The 22,643-nt window shown below is 41.6% G+C and overlaps 1 protein-coding gene across 2 annotated transcripts in view; it reads left to right on the top strand.

Moving 5' to 3' along the window:
* Positions 1–18,163, top strand: part of KAT7 (lysine acetyltransferase 7) — a 30,589-nt gene extending 12,426 nt beyond the window's left edge. For both annotated transcript variants that reach the window (XM_072646100.1, XM_072646099.1), the window contains 9 exons: positions 1,554–1,652; positions 3,275–3,385; positions 8,255–8,446; positions 10,946–11,035; positions 12,418–12,558; positions 13,402–13,495; positions 14,531–14,677; positions 15,406–15,512; positions 16,332–18,163. In XM_072646100.1, coding sequence (XP_072502201.1) covers positions 1,554–1,652; positions 3,275–3,385; positions 8,255–8,446; positions 10,946–11,035; positions 12,418–12,558; positions 13,402–13,495; positions 14,531–14,677; positions 15,406–15,512; positions 16,332–16,433 — 1,083 coding nt within the window. In that variant the 3' untranslated portion in view covers positions 16,434–18,163. The remainder of the gene's footprint in view (positions 1–1,553; positions 1,653–3,274; positions 3,386–8,254; positions 8,447–10,945; positions 11,036–12,417; positions 12,559–13,401; positions 13,496–14,530; positions 14,678–15,405; positions 15,513–16,331) is intronic.
* Positions 18,164–22,643: the final 4,480 nt, after the last annotated feature.

The raw sequence follows: 22,643 nt of genomic DNA, 5'->3' as shown, positions 1-22,643 counted from the left end.
GTGTTGGATTTGTTTCAGGCATGGAATCAGAGTATGAAAAAGGTACAGAGGCTAAAGAGGGAAGGGAAGTATGTGATAGGGACAAATAGCCTGGCATGACTGATGTAATGAAGGGTGCAGTGCAGGAGGAGGGTACTATGAGGTAGACCTGAAGGAATAGTTTTGAGCTTGATTGGAGAAGGCCAGGCTGAAGAGTCCGTATTTTGTTCACTAGGCCATAGAGAGATTAGAAGGTTTTTGAACAAGGAAGTAAAATTATCAGCGAGATTAAAATACATAAAATACAGTTATCCTTTCCACATCACAACTTTCCCCATTACAGTTGCAATGTATCGTGGGTCAGCATAAGAAATTAAATCAGTTTTTTTGGGGTTTTGCAGAAGCTGTAGACACAAAAAAACAGATGACAGAGAAAGTTTAGAATCTCAGAAATATGTAAGATATGTGTATGGTATTGTGTAATATCAACATATTTTATCTTTTAATACCACAATAATTCAGACTTCTGATATAAAGGGAGGGCCAAAAAATTTAACATAGATTTTCCAGATTGTGGGGGCACCATGCCCCTATCCCCCATGATGTGGAGGGGATAACTACATTGTAAAATTACTCTGGTATTGACATAAAGGATATAATGTTGAGGTAAGGGATTGGAAATAGGAAGACCAGTTAGACTGCTCTTACAATTAATTTGAGAAGTGAGGATGATCTAAACTAGGATGGTTGAAACAAAATACAAGTGCTAATGTAGGTAGATTTGACAGGATTGCAGGAAGGATAGCGAAAGGGAGGCAGAAGTCAGAGATGGCCCCAAAGTTCTGAGGAAAATTGTGATGAATACAACAGATGTATGAAGTTAGGAGGGAATATTTTGAATGGAAGATGGCATCTTTTGGCCATATTGAATTTAAGGTATCACTAGGAAGTTCACCTGGAAATATCCATCAAGTACTTGGAAAATTACAGCTGAAGACAGAGATTTGGGAGTCATCTTCATACAAAGGGTGATGATTGAAACTGTGGGAGTGAATTAGATCCAACCAAAGGAGAAACTAGAGAGAAGAAGAACAGAGACCACACTTATCAGAGAGTTAGCTGGAGAGCCAGGAGTAAGTAATATTGAGGTCATGGGAAGAAAAGGTGATTATTTGATCATAGCTGGGAATGAAGTCCAGGATTGTTCTAAATGATAGTAGAGGAAGAATGAGAGGGTGTGTGTGTGTGTGTGTGTGTGTGTGTGTGTGTGTGTGTGTGTGTGTGCATCTGTATCTGTATATGTGTGCATATGTATGTTTATTATGTATGTGCATATCTATCTATCTGTGTGTGTGTGTGTGTGTGTGTGTGTGTGTGTGTGTGTTGTGTGCATATGCACAGGTACACCAGTTTAGAATTTTAAAATTTGCCACAGAGATCCACATAGTAACTGTTCTATACACAGTTATCCCCTTGGTTGGATACCACCTCAGTGTATTCCATATCTTCATGGTATAGTGTGATTCCGAATTTGAATTTGTTTAACTTCAGAGTTTTCTTCTGCTCCTTTCTAGGCACCAACAGAAAGACAGCTTCGGTATAAGGAGAAGGTGGCTGAGCTCAGGAAGAAGAGGAACTCTGGACTGAGCAAAGAGCAAAAAGAGAAATATATGGTAAGATATTAAATGCGTTATTTTACTAAAACTTTGTGAGCACATTTGATATCTTTGGGTCTAGGCTTCCCTTGCTTTAATGTATTTTCTTTTTGAAATTACCTAAAAGTGTGTGGATGCAATGCCACTGAAACTCAGCAGAAGTTACTATTATACTCAATACTAGGGCTGCTGATGGTGGGAAAGAAGGTGAGTGGGACACAATGTGAAAATGGTGTTTGGATCTTATGAACTGTGAATGATCAGTGTAAGTCATTGCTAGCATTAAAAAAAATCCTTTCTTGACTGTGTCATTCTCTTAAGCTATTGTCCTCTATCTCTTATTTTCACAGCCAAAGTTCTTGAAGAAGCTGTCCCAACTCATTGCTATCACTTGTTCTCTCACTCTGTCCTCAACACTAGGCAGTCTTCTTTCCCATCTCATCATTCAACTGAACCAGCTCACTCCAAATTACCAGTGATCTCACACCAAATCCTATGGCTTTTCTCAATCCTCATCCTTCTTGATCTCACTGCAGATTTTGACAATGTCGACCACCTCTCCTCCTGGATACTCCCTTCTCCCTAGGTTTTCATGACACTGCTCTCTCTTGATTTTGCTCCTTGGTCTCTTTTGCTGGGTTATCCATGTGCTGCCCTCTAACCTCAAGTCTCTGCCTTAGGTGCTTTCTCTTTTTATCTCTGTACTTTCTTGTTTGGTAACTCAGTTATGTCTATGCAGATGATTTCCATAGTTGTGTTTTCACCTCTAGTTTTTCTCTTTAGCTCCACTTCCATATCACTATCTGACCATTGGACATAAATATTCTATTTATTCTAAGTAGCTCAAACTTAGCGATCCAAAACAGAATTCATTATTTTCCTCCTTCCCCAAAGTTCTTCTTCTGCCCCAGTTCCTTATTGTGATCAAGGGCACCACCATCCTGTGGTTGTCCAGGTTCATAAGCTTGGAGTCCTCTTCAGTCCCTCACTTAATATATGTCAGTTGCTAAAGCTTGATTCCACCTTTACAGCATCTTGGTTATCTTTTCCCTCTTGAATGGACACTCTCAACTTTCACCTAGGCTACTGTAGTAGCCTTCTAATTACTTTTCCTATCTCAGTTGTGTCTCTTTTTTCTAATTCATCTTTCACACAACTGCCAGATTGTTGTTCCTAAAGCATAAGTCTGCTCCATCAACACTCAAGTTGGCTTCCCATTAGCTTTAACATCAAATACAAACACTGTCCTTTGTTAGTTAAAGCCCTTCACACCATGGCTTCAACACACACACTCTTCTTTCTCTTGTCTGTGAATCTTTGCACAGGTGTTCGCTCATGTTTGAGACACACTCCCTTCTCACCAGTGCTTTTTAGAATCCCTGGTTCCTTTCAGAGCTCAGCTCATGAACTGTTGTTATGTGAGGCCTTTTCTGATCTCTCCCCCACGACTGCCTCTGAGGTCTGTCTTCTCCAGAATCACTTAGGGGGGTGACATAGCTAGCTCATGGTGTAAAATCATAAGGCCCTTGAAAAATAGAAAGTTCGATTATTTATGACTGTGGCAGACTTGGATTGAGAAGGCTTGTGGGTCCAAGGACTAGAAACCTGAAGGTGTCATGCTGTCATCTGGTGTCTTCTAGGAGCACAGACAGACCTATGGAAGCACCCGGGAACCTCTTCTGGAAAACCTGACCAGCGAATATGACTTGGACCTTTTCCGAAGGGCACAAGCTCGAGCTTCAGAGGATTTGGTGAGTCTTGTAACCCCCTGGTAGCCCCCTAGGAAATCGAATGGCCACTAAGGGAAGGGAAGGGTACTTGGAAACGTTGATGAGTGAAGAGAGGCTTATTTAATCCAAAGCCGAAACAGACGTTCATATTCTGATTTTCCTCCTTTGGCAAAGAAATACATTTCTTATTAAAATAAAAATTTTGTTGTTCACTACTGAATCTACTGTTGCCACAGAATTATATATTTCCAAGGTACTGTTTTGTTAAGATTTCCATTAATATTCCTTTCACAATTTAGTTTTGATGCCCTCAGTAGAATTTTTAGCAGTTTTAAGAAAATTCTGATAATTAATTTTTGTGGGAGATTAAAAATATATACTTTAAAAAGTAGGTGTGTTCCAACAGTTCCAGCTTCACTTTAGTGTGAAGTAAATTCCCTTTTCCTGTTGTCTTCATGGGGATGAGGGATAGTGGGAGGAATTTCCTAATAGACTCTGCTGAAAATGTAAAGAAGACAGCTTTGTGTTAGCAGCCACATTGCTGGGAAAGGCTTCCTTACTTGCCTTCTTGTTCACGTTTCAACACTTTGGCATCTGGAAGCCAGTCCTATGGCTTGGTAGTTACCTGCTATGATCCTAGAAGTAGGAGCATATCATGGGAGCATCCCGACCATGGCTGTACAATGGTCCTTCCAGAACTTCACATTCTTGCCTCACTTCAGCATCTGTGTTTTCCATTCCCTCGCCTTCTCCATCACCCCAACCTGGAGAATGCTACAGGTTCCCCAACTCTTAAGAATTGCATATCTGGAGCTAGAAGTGACCTTAGAGATGATCTAGACCGATTCCTTCATTCTACAGTTGAGGAAGTTGAGGCCCATAGAGGTGAAATTATTTAGGTTGCAGAGGTAGTAAAGAGCCTCTGGAGTCAGAAGGCTAGTCACATCTCTGACATTTATTAGCTTTTCAACCTTGGTCAGTCATTTAGGCTCCCTGAGCCTTAGTTTCCTCATCTATAAAATGAAGAGGTTGGATCAGATGACCTCTGAGGTCCCTTCTAGCTCTAGATTTTTGAGCCTGTGAGTAAGTAGCAGAGCTCAGGTTTCATGACTCCAAAGCACCTCATTCAACTCCTGTCACTTTAGTATTTAAGTCAGACTGTGACAGTGAAGTCTAGTGGGGAGTTTTTCTATCTAAAATGTTATAAATATCCACATGAGAAGGGGCCTTAGAGCATTTTGTTGATGAGGAAATAGAGGTCCAGAAAGATTAAGTGATTTATGTAAAGCCCTACAGCTAGCTGGGAGCAAAAAGTTATTCAAATTCAGATCACCTGATTCCCAGTCCAGTCCTCTCTACTGTATCATAGCTACTGTAATTTAGCTGAAAATTACTTGGGAACTTAAGTAAAGTAAGTCATTTCCCTGTTTTGTCCTTGTTAAAAACTTGATACATGAAGTTGATTCAAAATGATTCTTGTACTTAGGGCTGTTCTTAAATATGGGGCAATATGATTGACATCTGACCATAGTCCCAAAGCTTTTCCCTTAAATTTTTTGTTTTAATGAGGAAGGGATTCTGTTCTGCTAGTCTCAAGTTTTTTATCTAGTTCATCATGTCAGTGTTAGGATCATCTTATAGGACTGGAAGTTATCTCCTGGTAAGAATTAGTTTCTGAGCTCTGGAGTCTCTAAGTACAATCAAGGAAGTGTCTAGAACTAACTTTCACCTTCTACTCTCCCTACTCTTCCTACTCTCCTAGATCTGGGACCTAGTTATTGGCTTGGAATTAGGTAAAATGCCATCATAACGACACCAAAAGGATTATTTCCAAATGCCATTTCTTCATCTGCTTACAAAAAGATTTCTCTAACCTTATGTTAGCACTTTTCCTTTAACAACTGTGTGATTATAGACAGTGTATGTCAACAATGAGGAGCATCACTGAACCAATGGTAGTTCACTTTTGTACCTCTTTAGTGATACTGTCAAGTACCCTTTTCCTGTTCTATCTTAAGCAATAAAAGCTATCCAAACTCTTAAACCAACACATCAAAATACGTTACGAAAATACCTTGGGTTGAAGAGGCACAAAGAAGTACTTAGGGGGCGGGGAGAATGTGCATGTATACCAGCCATTTCACTTTCCCCCCAAAGGAATAGGGGTATTTCTTGCTTTCTGACTCACTGCAAAGAGATTGGGTCTTATTAATTGGGAATGTCACTAATAGAAAAAAATATATAACATTCCAAATAGAAGCAGTTTTAGAGGACCAAATCATAATTTTAATGTGATTTTAATTTGTATTAATAAGATTGATTTAATAACTTGTGCCATTATAATTCTGTACTTATCAGAAGAAGTAGGGAAGGAGGCATTTCTTCTCGGGAATTTTCTTTCTAGATGCGTGTCAGTTAATCCTTTAAATTTGCATTTCCCCAAATTAATTTTAGTGTAAAATTCTTTTAGGCTTAAAATATATTGAAAAAATTTAAATTTAATGTATGCCCCTGGACTAGAGGCTTGGGTGGGGTAGGAGTGGGGAAGGGAAAGAAAGGATGCCAAGAGAAATACCTCTTCTCATTGCACTGGGAGAGAAAGATACTTTTTTAGTAGGTGGAACTCTGAATGTATTTTTCTATAGAAAGTATTATGCTTTGTTTTAAATACCAATGGTAAAATAGTATTTTTAGGATCTTACTATACTTTATGGATGTTTTACATTTTGACCAGTATGTTTCTGTAGGAAAATGCCTTCTAAAGTTTACATATATCAGATTGCTTATCCTCAGGGGAGCTGGGGGAAGTAGAGGGAGGAGGAAGAGACGGATAGAATTTGGAACTTAGAACTTAAAAAAACTGGAATGTAAAAATTGTTTTTACATGTAATTGGTGAAAAACGTTATTAAAAAAAACGTTTATATGCTAACAAATTTACCTACAGCTTTTTGGAACACAGCCTTTTGTAAGATGGGGACCATTCCTCTTTCCTGTGTTTAATTATCTTTGATATTCTTCCTTCATGATTCAGGATTTTTATGAACCATCAAAGCTGGGCACATCCAGTGATGCCTTTGGGGGGTATTACTAGCTAGCTCTGTAGGGCCACTTGTCCCTGAATGGAGGTGTCTGTGTCCTTATGAGTTGGAGTGTTCTTGTGGTGCTGCAGGGACTGTAAGTGTGCAGGACTGGACCTTTCCCTTTAGAGGGTCCCATACTGCTGTGTAATGGTGTGTTAGTGTTCCTCTTTTTCTTCTGTCATGATCATCTCTTGCTCGTTGTCTTTTCTGTCATTATCGGTCATTGCTCATTGTCTTTTTCTAGATCTGTTTGTTATTGTCCTAATGACATTGATTATCTGGATACTATTCTCATGGCGTACTACTTTTTTTTCAGTGTTACAGAGAACATATTTTAATTTTCTTTTTTCCCCAAATTTATTAATTTATTTGTTTTTAGTTTTCAACACACTTCCATAAATTCCAAATTTTCTTCCCTTCCCTCTCCAAGATGGCATGCAATCTTCTATGAGTTCTACACATACATTCCTATTAAATACATTTTCACATTAGTCATGTTGCATAGAAGAATTAAAATGAATGGGAGAAACCAGGAGAGAAATAAAACAGAACAAAACGTAACAAAGGAAAAAATAGTCTGCTTCATTCTGCATTCTAACTCCATAGTTCTTTCTTTGGATGTGGATGGCATTTTGCATCATGAGTCCTTTGGAAGTGTTTTAGGTCCTTGCATTGCTGCGAAGGGCTAAGTCTATCAGAAACAGTCCTTGCACACTGTGGCTGTTACTGTGTACAATGTTCTCCTGATTCTGCTCCCTTCACTCAGCATCAGTTCATATAAGTCTTCCCAAAGGCCTACTATGTCTGCTCTCGGTCACACTCTTCCTTTTTTTTTTATTATAGAAGATTTTTTAATTTAAAATTTCATTTTTATTTTTAGTGATTTTTTTCTTCTCCATTCTCTCCCTCATTGAACAAAAAAGACCAGAAAAGTAAAACCTTCATAACACATACATATAGTCCAGCAAAATAAATTTCTGCACTGGTCACATCCAAAAATGTAACTCATTCTGCATGTTAAATCCATCACCTCTCTGGAAAAAGATGTGTATCGTGATTATCTTCAGCCCTCTGGAATCATGGTTTGCCTAGGACAGTAATTTACAAAGGAGTGGTCCATCTCTGCAAGGATCAGTAACCTCCATATTGGGATTTCCCCATAAGGGTGAAATCACAGGTCCAAACCAAAACAGACACACATGGGCAGTTTTTCTCTTTTCCAGCACTAAAAAATAAACATTAAGCTGTTAAAGGAAAGGTGCTCATTTTCTAAGGCTTTACTCTCTAGGACTGGAACTCCCACAGCTCACCTTTTACTTCTTTTGCTTTCCTTTTCATATTGACCTTAACATACAGATGGGTGGACCTGAGAGTTATTTTTTACAGTCAGTTCTCAAGTAATTGGGGGTAATTCAACAACCAAGAATCCAGAATCATTTTAGGTTTTGGATTAGTTGGTGATCTTTTAGTCATTGGACCTTCTTTTATATTTCATTTTGGTTCATTTCATCTGGTTCACAGTAATACAAGGACCTTTCATTCCGATGCCCAGGGAATGTTAGATTGAAATAAAATACTTGTAGTGATATAAATGGAAAGATGATATCCACATGCCATATGTGTATAGTCAGCCAATTACGTTTGTCCACGTCAACGAATCTGTCTGCACTTACCAAACGGCCACTTAATATAGGCAGCATAGGCACAGCGTTAAGTGTAGTTATGTGGTTGTAGGCTTTCTGATATTGATGATTACGATGATGTTGAATTCCAATCTTCCTCTGGCTTCCCTTTCCTTGTTTGGTACAGGAGAAGTTGCGGCTGCAGGGCCAAATCACAGAGGGCAGCAATATGATTAAAACAATCGCCTTTGGCCGATACGAGTTAGATACTTGGTACCACTCACCCTACCCAGAAGAGTACGCACGCCTGGGACGGCTCTACATGTGCGAATTCTGTCTCAAATACATGAAGAGCCAAACAATACTTCGTCGACACATGGTAAACCTCTTTATGACCAATCTATAAACTTTGGTTGTGGTTTCTGGGGACTGTATTACAGACTGTAGGTGCATTAGAGCCAACTTTAAATTATTTATGTTAATAAAAGGTCTGGACATTTGAAATCTACAGATAATATAATATGTAGCTAATAAGACCCCAGGAGTATGCCGTTTGTAACATAGTTGCCAATGAGTAGTGCCTGAGGAAACTGTTTACTCTCCTCATAATCTACAATTGTTTATTTTCCTTTCCTGATCTGATTATTTTCCCTTTTTTCTCTCCTTACACACACACACAGACATACATGGGCACAGTTACTTTGCTTGGTTCAGTTAGTGGCACTCAGGTTCTTTAAGGTTTGTAAAGCACTTCCTATATTTATCTCACTTGTGTCCTTTCAACAGTCCTGCAAGCTAGGTGCTGTTATTATCCTCATTTTCCAGATGAGGAGGCCAAGGAGGTGAGATTAAATGATTTGTCCACAATATCTGATATGCTTACCGAATTTACCTGAGGCAGGACTCCTGACTCCAACCAAGTCTAGTGGAGTCTAGTGTTCTGTTCACTAATCCACTTAACAAGTGAAGGAAGGCATTGAACCGGAAGCATCTCTGTCTCCCACTTCTATTGTTCACACACAGTTGAATATTAAAAATTGGGTCAGATTGTGGGAAAACTGTGAAATCAGCATAATGTGTTTTATTCTCCCCTGCCTCTTTTTATACATCTTCTTCCTTAAAAATAGGAAAGGATTTGGTATCATTTATATTTTGACTGAATATCATACATGACTACATTAACTCAGGTATCTGTATTTTTTTAACTTCTCATCTCTAATTCCAGGATAGAATGTTTTGTCTTTTCAAAAAGAAATTTTTAAATGTTTTAATTGCTACCTTATGTTGCAACACATCTGTCTCTTCCTAATAATCTATCTGTAGTACTTGCCCACAAAAAACGTAAGACCTTCTAATGTAGCAATTGCAATTGATAGCATAGGTAACACTTCCTTTTAAAGAAATTTCCAACAACACAGAGAGTTGTGGGAACTGTTGTTTGAGGAGGCTCTTCTTATTTCTGAAATTATATTTTATATATATATATATTTACATATATTATATATACCCTTTGTATTGTCCTGACAATAAACCTGTTTTACATAATTAAAGTATCTCATGGGTGGGAGAAGGAGGTTGAATGGGGTGGGCAGTACCCTCCTTTGACATTTCTCATCTGCCCCTAAAACACTCCCAGATGATGGCGATCCAGGCTGCTTCTCATGATGTCCTCTCTCCTGGTTGTCACCCACACCTCTTCCCCCCTACCCCCCTCCTCCAAACCCCTTCTTCAGTGTGATGATAATATTATGGCCCTTTTTCTCCCTCTCTCTGACTAGATAATCCAGAGCCTCATAGCTCAGTTCTTGGACTATGAAGGAGGCTGACAATAGCCTACAGGGAAGAGGATATATGAGCAGAAGTAACCTTGGGTTTGGAACCAGAATATTAGAACTGGAGGAAACATGAGATGTCATTTAGGCCAGCCCCCTCATTTTATAGTTGAGGAACTAGGGAGAAAGGCTGTGATTTTTCCCAGAGTCATAGCAGGTAGAAGAACTAACAGCTGGCCAAACTGAGACTAGAAGCCAGATGATCTGTCCCCCAGTCTAGTGTTCTTTCCTCTCTTCCATGCTATACAAAAATAAGGGCACAGTGCTTTATTTTGCAGAAAGAATGCCTTTTCCTTTTAATGTCAAGCTCCTCTAGTATATTTTAAAATGGGACTCAACTTTAAAAATTCTATTCCTACTTAACCTTTTTAGACCCAGTATCTATGGTACCCAAACTATGTGGTTAGGGTTGTTGAATGTTGGACTCAGGATAAGAAAAGAGGAGAGCTAGTGCCCCCTAGTGGTCAGGGGCACTCCTAAGTATTTCCAAACTAGTTTCCAAGTATGGGATTGTCATCTTTTCTGAGAGCCACAAGAAGGACTTGCTTTTAATTCTTCTTGTGACCAAGATGGGTTTTTTCTTTTAATAATTACATGATTACCTTCTGACTTAGTTTCCTCGTTGAAAAATGGGGAACCTGCCTCCTCAGGTGGGCATGAGAAGTTGCTGGTAAAGGTGATAGTAAAGTACTTGGCAGTTTTAAAGTGCCAGAGCTAAGCTGCTTATGCATTTCCTATTGGCAGGAGGGATCTTACATTATTCTGGGGGTATTTAGCTGTTATTTACATAGTGGGTGATTTTAATCTCCTGTGATGGAAATGGTGCCAGAAAGCTTAGTCTATGTTGCAGCAAAAATAGAAGGGGTTTGTAGTAACTTCAGGAGCTGTTACCTTAAAAGAGAGCTCTTCTCTTGTGGGGCAGTCAGTGTTCTCCTAAAGCTGCCTTCCAGCCTTAACTCTCAGTCAATTCAACTAATCAGCCTCAGTGTTCCCTTTAAACTTGGAGGGGCAGTGTAGTTCTAATGGGAATTTCTTTTTTCTTATAGGCAAAATGCGTATGGAAGCATCCACCAGGAGATGAGATCTATCGTAAAGGCTCCATTTCTGTGTTTGAAGTTGATGGCAAGAAGAACAAGGTAAAAGAGGAGATAATGCACCCCCCAGACAGAGAAGAGACTCTGATACTCTGACTCTCTCCCCATGAACACAATAGTATACCACACCAAAGACCTACTTCAGTTGTTGTAGAACATATCAGTAGTTATGGAAGTAGGCTGGGCTGGTGTGGGCAGGCTTCTCCAAATGGTCACCCTTCTTTCTCTTGTTTTATATCTTTGACCTTAATACTTTCCCTTTGCCCTCAAGGTTACCAAATATTAGAGATTCTGAGCCTGTTTTTTACTGTATCTTCTTGTCTGAATCAACAAGCATTTGCTAAGTGTCTGTTATGTGCTAGGTGCTAGAGATACAAAGCCAAACATGAAACACTTCCTACTCCCAAGGACCTTACAGTCTTTCAGGGGAATGTAAGTAGGATGTATAGAAAATAAATCCAGGATAGTTAGGGAGAGAAGACACTAGCAATTGGTAGATGGAAAGATTAAGAAAAGGCTTCTTTTAACAGATAGTACCTGAGTTGTATCTTTAAGCAAGTGAGAAATTCAGTAATTTAGAGGTAAGGGAGAAAGACTTGCATTCCAGGCATGTCTGATGGCTACAAAGGCTTGGAGATGGGGAACAGAGACAAAGCCAGTTTGGTTGGACTCTAGAGTGTAGAAAAGGGACTAATAAATAATGAAGCCAGAAAGATAGGTTGGGAACAGGTTGTGGGGGGGTTTAAAAGTCAAACTGGAGTTTATATGGAATTATAGAGGTAATAGGGAACCTCTGGTGTTTACTGAGTAAGGGAGGTGTGGGGTTAGTTCTATGATTATGGAACATCACTTTGGTAGCAGTGAGAAGAATGAATTGAACTGGGAAGACTGGAGATAGGGAGGCCATTGCAGTAATCTAAGTGGAGGTAATGAGAACCTGAACAAAGATGGTGACCATGTGAGGAAAGAGAACCAGTTGGATACTAAAGATGGTGTAGAGGTAGAAATGGTAAGAGATTGGATGTATAGAGTGAGTGAGGAGGATAACATTGACTTTGGTAGAGGAATTGTTTGGTGGGGGAAAACATGAATTCCGTTCTGGTTATTTTGAGTGTGAGACATGGATCTCAGAGATAATCTAATCTGAAATTTCCTCTGGGCAATTAGAGATATGGAACTAGAGCTCAGGAAAGAGTCTGGGACTGGATATATGAAGATCTCTTTTGTGATGGCATTCCTAGCTTGTGGCTCTCTCCTTCTCACCATGTTGATCATGCTTTGGACCTTCTACCCCAATAGCAGGCACTTCCTGGACATGTGACCAGGATGTCCATCTTCCTGTTTCATTAGGCATAACTGAAGCAGTTGGGTCTTAGCTTCAGTCTTGATGAGTCATAGTCCCTCTTATCTCTCTCTGCTTTCAGATATATTGCCAAAATCTCTGCCTGCTGGCCAAACTCTTCCTGGACCATAAGACGCTGTATTATGATGTGGAGCCCTTCCTCTTCTATGTCATGACGGAAGCTGACAACACTGGCTGTCACCTGATTGGGTACTTCTCCAAGGTTAGGAGTATTTCTGACTTGGTATGAATTATGCGTCTAATTATTGGGAGAAGGTATCTGATGTTAACCATATATCATTTACTAAATCTTGGAATTGTGGAACTATCTCAGGATCTGTCACAACTCTTCCTACAGAGACATACCAGAGGTTGTGTAGTAAAAATGTCCATTTCTTTATTAGGACCCTCACATTCCCTCATTTCAGGATGTGCTTGCCAGGGTTACCTGGACCAGGGCTACTGCTTGGTAACTAACAAGTGCATATCTTTGTGGGGAAGGAGTTGGTGGGGAGGGAACATCTCTTCAATCTTTGCTCTCCCTGTGGTCTTAGCTTGAGAGCTGCCATCCAGTTCCTGAGCTGGACTGCCCTAGACTTCTTTGTGACAGTGTTATCGTTTTCTTAGGGGGCATAAACCAAATGCAGCCTTCAAACATTTGGATTTCCCAGTTTCGAGGGAAATCCAGGCTACAGGAATTACTGTCTGTATCGCCCTCTCCCTGGTAGGCTGCCTCCTTTTGAAGCTACTCTTTAATGAGGGTAGCTAGCTGACTCATCAGTCTGCACGGCTTCACCCCCACTCACTACATGATGCAAAAGGGCCAGAGTCAGCCCTTTTTTGATGATGGAGCTGAAGCCTTAAGTCTCCAACCACTGGAAACCCCTGGATTAATGACTTGTGCCATCATGGAATGGGCTAGCCAACTAGCCGGGTAACAGGCCTTGCTCTTCCTTGGTGAACATTGTTTCCCTCATGCGTATGGCATGGCAGACTTGAGCCAACTTGCTGACTCCTTTAGTTTTAGACTCCTGTAATTTTCTGATATATTTCCTCTTGATTTCAGGAAAAAAATTCATTCCTCAATTACAATGTTTCCTGCATTCTCACCATGCCTCAGTACATGCGACAAGGCTATGGCAAGATGCTCATTGACTTCAGTAAGTGTGTGCATGCGTGCGTGCTTGTGTGTGTTTCCTGGATTCATGGTAACGCTGAAATGTCCGTCCACGTAGCACATACTGAGCACATATTGTGTTGAGACCTGGCTGTAGTTAAGATCAAAGGCTGGAGGAGACAGGCATCACAGGGAACTTTTAGAACTAGAAGAGACTTTTGAGATCATTTTTTCCAACACTCTCGGTTTCACTACTGTTTTCAGGATCTTCCCAATGTGATGGAGACAGGATACACACAGGAGTGTTAAAATAGGGATGTCCATTGTGAGAGATTTTTGTGGTATCTAGTTATTTGATGAACACTCGACCTTTATGCATAGAGGTGGGGAAGGCAGGAATATTGGAAAAGTACCCTACAAAGAATATGTGCTGTCACCTGTTCCTTGGGGACATTGGAGTGGGCTCATCCTTCGTCAGCATTCATGCTGTTGTAACCTTGTTTCCAAAGGCAGCTGGTTACTGGGCTCTGGTATTTTACTGATAAAAGCTAATGTTTACATAGTGCTTTAAAGCTTGTCAAATACTTTACATCTGTCATCTCATTTGGTGCTGCAGCTCTGTGAGGTGGGTACTGTTATCATCCTCATTTCACAGACGTGGAAACAGATCTGAGAGCTGTTGAGATGAGAGGTATTAGGTGACTTGTCCAGGGCCATGCAGCTAGTTGTGCTCAGGGGAGGCGATAGTGGCATTTTTGGCCTACTATAACTCTTGGTTAGATATACTAATTAGTATTTAAACATAATAGTGTATAATACTCACTGCCCACCAAGTTGTTTTCTTTGGTCAGAAATGTAGGTACTTGTAATTGGCTAACCAGGGCCTGATTGTTTTATCTCTGTCCAAGTGGAAGAGTCAGAAAGATGGTTCCCTGCTCCCCCACCCCCAGTGAGGGGTTGGGTTGACTGTATTTATTATTCATAAATTTGTTCCAAGGCATCATGTTATCTCTTGTGTCACCACTGGGGAATTCAGGTCTAGGAAGTCAGTCAATGAAGATTTTGCTTTCCTTGGCAGGTTATTTGCTCTCCAAAGTAGAAGAAAAGGTTGGCTCCCCAGAACGCCCACTGTCTGATTTGGGCCTCATCAGCTACCGGAGTTACTGGAAAGAAGTGCTGCTTCGATATTTACATAATTTTCAAGGCAAAGAAATCTCTATAAAAGGTAGGCTTCTGGAATGTGTGAAGTTCTAAGGCAGCAGAGGTTAGTGACTGACAGCAGAGTTGTCCTAATCTTTATCTAACAGGCATGTGACCCTAGGAAGGTCACGGATTCCACTGTGTTTGAGTCTCCCTTAAAGCAAGGAAGGTGAGGTAAGCACTGAGCATATGGGATCTTAGCTTTGTAATAGAGGGAGCCTTTCAGGCTATCCAGTTCAGCCTCCGCCCGGGCCCTTGCAGCTTTATAAACTTGTAAAGTTAAGGGCCAACATTTGGAGTTCTCTGTGAAGGTTGTTGGTTGCATGAGCTGCTTTTCCACATCTGGATGGCCAGCCACTTGTGTACATCATGCTTTCAAAGCCTCCAGAAGGTAGATTTTTCTTCCTGTTGTTCAGATCTGCTAACACAGTCTTCTGTAGCACTTGACTGCATGAACTATGTGCTAATTGTGGTGAAAAAATAGAGTACAGTAGTCCCCGGATAGTGATGCTAAGGTTGAGATACCTCACTTGTTGCCTTTCACTTGTAGCCCGCTCTTTCCTGTACCAGCTTTCAGAACTCACATGAAGGCCACAACTTTCTGTTCTTCAGACATGTTGGAATTCAGTATGAAAGGCATGATTCTGAGTCCAGTTGAATGACATTTGAGGTGTAAGGAAGGAAGGGATGGTGATGATGATAGTGGTCCTCCTCTCTCTGTGCTCATGTCCTTGATGGAACCTTATGTTACAGAGATCAGCCAGGAGACTGCTGTGAACCCTGTGGACATTGTGAGTACTCTGCAGGCCCTTCAGATGCTCAAGTACTGGAAAGGGAAACACCTGGTTCTAAAAAGACAGGTAAGAATTTGTTCTTTTCACCTGCTTGGGTGGAGCAGTCTGTATCTTGGGATTCAGCGGGACAAGTTGTGGAATTTTACCTGACAATAGCTGGATTTGTCCTTAGGAGAGACATAGAAATTCTTTCAGTCTTCGTTTCTTTAGCTTACTACAGTTCTTGACTTTTGCCTCCTCCCTTTTTGTTAGGCCCCTCTGTGTGTTGACCAGTGTGAGTTACACAGCTCCAGGCTATGCTTTGGGAGAATTTCTATCTCATAGGGATAGGAAACTTTGCTGTTGAATGATGGCATCTTTTGACAGGGAATCTGTCTGCCATGGACCCTTGGTCTCTTAGAGATGGTTTAGTTTGCTGTCCTTACTCATCCATGACTTTTAATTTAGTATGAAAGGTGACTGATTTTTTTTTATCTGTCTTCATTGAGGTCAGAACATGAAAAAATGGTTTTAGATTACAAGAGAGAATCTAATTATACTTAGGGGACTTCTGGTTGATTTTTCTCCTCAAGTTTTGAATAAGCTTTGGAATGGGAAGTGGAGGGAGTGAAGAGACCTAGGTTTTTGTCTCACTGGATTCTATTAGTGACCAGCTTCTGTGAAACCTTTTGACTTATTAGTAAGGTGGGGATGATACTGTACCAACCCCACAGAATTGTTGTGAGAATCAGATAAAGATGAAGGTTGTGAAAGTGCTGCACAAAGCAGAAAGTCTGAACACATGTTGAGTATCGGGATCCTTTTAGAGGCGGTTTCTGAACTGTGGGTGCTGTACGTGGGAAGCCCTTGGTGACCCTGTTTCTTTCTGTTCTTTACTTCTCTCAGGACTTGATCGATGAGTGGATAGCCAAAGAGGCAAAGAGATCCAACACCAATAAGACCATGGATCCCAGCTGTTTGAAATGGACCCCTCCCAAAGGAACTTAAACTGGCTGTGGATCCCTGAGCCAGCGAACCCCCGCAGTAGGAAGCCCCCTTGGGATGTCTGTCCATTTCTGTTGCTGTTGTGATTGGCATGTACAGTATCCTTTGGGAAGGTCATTCCCCCTTGGGACTGTCTTGGCTCCAACCCTTTGTGTAAAATGCAGACGCTGGTTCTGAGGAACTATTGTTTCGGCCTCAGTGAGGTTGCCTGGAATGCATCTGTATTGGACTCGATTGAAGCTCCCACATAAGCACTGACCCAAGGAGTTCGGATGCGGTACTGTACCTGTCCAGTCACTGGTTCCCCCCTCATGTTTCAAGCCTTACAGGGTTGTGTTGTGTCCTTTAAACTGTCTGTAATAGTTCCCCTTCAGGTTGATGAGCAGGATCACTCCTGTTCCCTTTTGAACCTGGTTACTCCCACCTTCACCTTGACGGTTCCCCAGTCTCTCAGAGGGTCAGGAAGGAGGTGAAGATGCAGAGTGTGGGGGAGATGGCCACGGTTAAGTCATGTTGCATTTTCACCCTGTTTTTGACCTTCTTAGCTCTTTTGTTTTGATTTAAGGACTTCTAACACACTTCCACCTCCCCCCCTTTTAAGAAATCCCTATCAGGCTGACCAGGGCTGGGGGTTAGTTTAAGCACCAGTGCAAGATGGAGGAGAGGACGAGTTTAGCAGCGCGTGGTGATTTTGTGCTCTAATTTGGGACCACTTCCAGGGAAGGTAACTTGTTTTGATGAAGGGGAGGGAACGTTGGCCTCCCTACCACACTGTCAGGGAAGTTCCCTGGGACAAAGAGCAGAAACAATGGCCTTTCCAGACCTTGCCCTCTTTCATGCTGGCAGTCCCCAAGACCATTTCCAGTGCTCATTTTTCATGTCATGTCTTAGCTTATTCTTTCTATTCCGCACTTCTTTTCCCCTCCAGTACCATTCAGGCCCAGGACAGTCCTTTGCCCATCTTTGTAGGGTCATAGCAAATGCTGGTGGGAGCACGTGCAAAACATACTTCCTTTCACACTGGTTGCATTAACTTTGTCACAACAACCACAGAGGAGGAGAAAATGACTAAACAATCATTTGTCTGCTGCCGCCATTGTGGCCGTGCCAGTCAAAGTAATAGCAGCCTCCTCTAGCATATGGCGAGTTTGCTCCTCTGGCGGCAGCACCTCATACTCTTTGAGAACAGAAGCGCTTTTACCCCTTCCCAGATGCTACCCTCCCCAGCCTTACCTTCCTTCCCCTGCTCTTTCTCTGGTCTACAGTTCACTTCTGTTTTTGATGTTGTTAAAGTGATTCGGGGAGAGGATGAGACATTCTGGCTCACTTCTCACCAGTCTCCATATGTGCTATCTCAGAGCAGCCTTTGATGTTTGACATGTCCCCCTTGCCAACTTGGTCTCCTGCAATACTGTTGTCTTGATGTGGAGCCCTCACCACAACCCCTAACCTGTGGTCAGTCGTGCCTTGCTCCTGTCACTTCTATACACTATTTATAATCACCGTGGGTTTGTGGGGGGCTGGTTTCAAGCATGCTCAGTGGCGGCTCCCCTCCCTTCCCTCCCAGCCCCAAACTTCCCTGTCACTGTAGAATGTCAATTACTGAAGCAAGCTGGCTGGGGATTTTCTCCTGAGGGGTATAGGTCTTATACAGAAGCTGAACCCTTTTCCACATGTGGTAGAATGTGCAGTTCTGTATCTATTTCTCAATAAAGCATGTTCTCTGCTCAAAAGTCTTCTTTCTTTTTGAGGCTTTCATATGGGCTGGTTGGGGATCACTGATGTGTTATGTATTGAAGGTGATGGTACTTGGTCTCCTGTTGGCAGAGCACACACTTTCAGTTGTTTTTCCAGTGGTAGAGGTTGTGCCAAGGACTATGTATCCTCTCACCTAGCTTTCTACATCTGGGAGATGTCTGACAAGGGTGGAAGAATCAAGTCTATGACCATGAAAACAAGTTTTTGTGTTTTTCTTTTTCCCTGTGTGACTGACTTCTATAGGAAATGAACCATGACTTGAGCACCATGCCCTAATGATCTTGAGATAAAACTCCTTGTGACCAGTGGGGTAAGATTTGTTTTTAGTTCTTTGATTTCTGCCCTCATCATTGAAATTCACTAGTTTAATCTGGGTGGAAATAGGGTGAATAGGTCCTACCCATCCTACCACTTTGCTCACAGAAGCATGGATTTAGAGCTGAGTAGAAGAAATTCAGGACATCTAGTCCAACTGCTTTCATTTTGTAGATGGGAAGCCCAAAGAGAGGTGATTTACTCATGGTCACACCAGTAGAAAGTGGCAGAGTTGAGAATGAACCCATGGCTCCAGGCTTCTGGTGCTCTTTCCACTTAAGTGCCTTCTATTTCTCTATCCATTTTGTCTAGGGTTGGGAGGATTAAATGAGACAATAATTGTAAAGTGCTTAGCGCAGCGTCTGGTACATAGTAAACGATATATACGTGTTAGCAGTTGTGGTTATTATCGTTGCCTCTCTCTCCTGGAAAAGACAAAAGATGTTACTAGCACTCCCCCTTTCCAACAAGTATGGGCATTTTGTTTCTTCTTTAAATGTGTAGCTGATATGGGCCAGGAAGATTCTGTTGATGCTAGGATGTGGGGCAATGTTTGAAAAATAAGAGTCTTTCTGCCATTGTTCTGTATGCTGTGCCTCTAGGCCTCCTGTATCTGTCCCTAAACAAGGTTTTTCTATTTTTCATAGCCTCTTTAGGGTGGGGATTTCATCTCCTTCTGTCATCTTCAAAGCTGGACACCGTTTTCACTTCTGCATGAGAGAATAACTCTTTCTCAAATAAAGAATCAGTAATTTGAATTTCACAGGTCATGAAATGTTACAGCTGGAAGAGACTTAAAAAAATCATCTAGTCCAACTCCACTTTATATATGAGCAAATAGGTCCAGAGAAGGGAAATGCCTTTCTCAAGACACATAGCTAATAAATGGCAAAATCAGGGCTCAAGTTTTCTGAGTCTTTGTGATTACAAGTTCAGAGCTTTTTCCAATACACCAGAATTCAAGGACTGTTAAGGTGAGATTTTTAAGTTAGACCTATTAACAAAATTGTCTATCTTAGGAGGAAGGCAAGCTGTTTGGATTCTGTGATGGGTCTTCCCATTTGTCCTTTGCTATGTAATACTACACAGAGTCCCATTCTCCAAAACAGATCACTGGTTTTTAGTGCTTGGACTTAATGGAGCAAAGGAAAGTGATATATTCAGCAAATAGAGAAACATTCTCTTTTTCTTCCTTTCTGGCCTTCCATTTCTTCGCTCTTTCCTCTTTCTCCCTCCATCCCTCCTTTCCCTTTCTCCCTCCATCCCTCCTTTCCCTTTCTCCCTTTCTCCCTTCCTTCCTTCCTTCCTTCCTTCCTTCCTTCCTTCCTTCCTTCCTTCCTTCCTTCCTTCCTTCCTTCCTTCCCTACATCTATTCATTCATTTATTTGTTTGTTTATTTCCCTGGGCTAAGTAGCATTTTTTTAGGTCTTAACCTTTTTTATGTCATCAGTCCCTTTGGCAGATTTATGAAGCCCATGTACCCTTTCTTAGAATACCATTATAATTCATAATTGAAATTCACCTCCATTTCAGAGCTGAGACTAAAGATGTAATTTTTTTTCCCCATCCAAATTAATAGGCCCCTTGAAATCTATTCATGAACCCTCAAGGTAAGGGAACCCTGGACTAGAGCTGGGAGACAGGATACCTCTGCCACCAACTTTGTGATCTTGAGTAAATCAATTAATTCCCATGGACCATAGTTTTCCCAAATTTCTTGAACTTGGTTTGGTCATTGAAGCTAACATGGGAGAAAATAAGAGTGAGCTGCCTCAAAGGAGGAGGATGAGATGAGTTGCCCTTTGCTAGATGGTGGCTTTGACCTAACATCTATAGATTTAGTATAGTTGTGTAGGAAGGGAAGGCTGGTTGTGCTAGGCCCCCATACTTCTTTCTTCTGGTCTAACCCCTTCATTTTCCGGATCAGGAAACAGGCCACAGGACTTTCCCAAGGTCTCACAGGCAGTAAATGGTAGAGAACCTGAACCCAGGACCTCTGACTAGAGCCAGAAGAGCTCTTTACCTCTTCTTCCCCATTTAAGAGGGATTAAGTATATGACCATAGGAGCAAAACTGGAGCTTGAACAGACCTTATGGGTGATCTGATCCAGCCTAATCATTTTGTAAGAGGAGGGGAACCTGAGAGGCCCAGAGTTAGAGCCAAGATTTGGACTCAGCTTTGGAGACCCCAACTTCACTCAAACTCAGTATTCTTTCCTCTGCACTGGGATGCCAGGAAACAGTACTAAATCATTGGGTTTTTTTGGTTTTTACCATGTTATGTGGGTTTGGATGGCCCACTTCATAGTACATCCTGTATTCTTGGTCTTAGTGCTACATGTCATTCCTAAGTGAGTACAGGAAAAGAATAAAAAAATAAGTACCATCCCTTAAAGTTCACTCAGGAGCAGACCTTTAAAGTTGTCTGTCTTAGGAGGAAGGCAAAGTGTGATGCAGTGAGAAGATGCTGGTTTTGGAGTTAGGATCTGGGTTCGAATTTCAGCTCTCCCATAGACAACATTTTGGGCCTCAGTTTTCTCCTCTGTAAAATGAGAGATTTGGACAAGATGTCTCTGTAAAGGTCCTCTCCATTTCTAAATACTATTATGATAGTGTGCTTGTTTTAAAAGGTAACTTTGATTCTTTAATTCTCTTGACTACTGGGAATAGTTAGGATTGTAGATTCAGAGCTGAACAGTAGTGTCATCAAGTCCAACCCCCTCATTTCAGAGCCAAGGAAACAGCCAAGAGAGATTAAATGCTTTATTTAAGGTCACACAGGTAAGTGGCAAAACTGAAATCTGAACCTTTGGTGCTAAATCTAGGGCTCGTTTTCGCTAGTTTTTACTACCCTCCAATAGCTATTTCTTGAAAAATTATCAAGTTGGAAGACAAATGGCAGTGGCACTAAGTTTTTCAGGGAGGCTCCAGTTATAAGAGCTTTGTCTAATTGAAAAAGTGCTAAGCAAGGAGGCAGGAATCACCTGCATTTCAATCCTGCCTTTGCTACCCTTTGGCCTTGGGCTGGTCATTGAAACTGTAACATGGTGGAAATAAAATTTGGAAATTTTGCCAAGCAATGGACTCTCGGCAAGTGCTAGAGTTTGTTAGCCTAGAAATTACAAGATGGGAACTATGGAGTTTTAATACTGAAAAAACAAACAAACCCCAACAGAGCTCTTACATCTCCTCCAGCCTCCCTCTTCCATGTACCACGTTGCCTAAGCCAGACTTGAAAGGAAGGAGTCTCCATGACCTCCTCCAGATTCTTGCCACTAGGGGCAATCCTATTGTCCGAATTCTCTGGTATCCTTTAGCAAGTGCTAATGAAGGTACACAGATGCCCTGAGAAAAGGAAGAAATGAGTACACCATGGCAAAAATGTTCTTTGTAGAGACTCCCTGCCCCTTTCCACCTTGTGCAATCTGTATGCCAAAGCTTAACGCTGTGGTGTCACCCTTTGTTTATTTGTGCCCAAGAATGGAGAAAATAGCTCAGGCTCTTGCACAACTTGAACTCCACTGCTTCTCCCAAATGTCCTAAGATCAAATATAGACAACTTCAGCCCGACAAGCAACTCGCCTCCCAGGCAGCCAGCAGTGGGTCTTGCCAAGTGTGCGGTCATTTTTAGTTCTGTATTTGTGGCTGAAAGCATCTTGCTTCGCTTTCCTCGTATACCAAAGCTCTCCTAAATCTCCAGCTCTTAGTTTATGGAAATGCATGTGGAAACGTCAAGACTGGCTTCCATTTGCTGGCCACCTGTGATGGGAGACAAGGTGTGTCCAGAGTTGGCTCAGCTCAAGGCTTTTGCACCTTGCCAGTAAGAAGACAAGGCCTGTACCCCAGCCCACCCGCTCTGCTCCTGCCAGACGCAGCTGCTCAAAGCTTCCTTTGTCTGACTGTCCCTCTTCTATCTCTTACCTTGTACTAAGCTGTGTCTCAGCCCAGAAACACCCCTCCCAATCTGCTCCAGGGAACAATTCTTGTTTCTAGTTCCCATCCCTCTAGTAGGGAAACCTTCCAGATGAGAGGTGACTAGTTTCTAGCCCCGTGGGTTTTTGTGTTTGTTTTCTGGTTTAGAACTTCCCTAGCTACTCCTTCCCCCTTTGCTCTGGAAGTCATTAAAGCAAAATGGCAGAA

This window comes from Notamacropus eugenii, chromosome 2 (genome assembly GCF_028372415.1).
Source record: "Notamacropus eugenii isolate mMacEug1 chromosome 2, mMacEug1.pri_v2, whole genome shotgun sequence".
Lineage (NCBI taxonomy): Eukaryota > Metazoa > Chordata > Mammalia > Diprotodontia > Macropodidae > Notamacropus > Notamacropus eugenii.
This window is presented reverse-complemented; position numbering and strand designations above follow the sequence as displayed.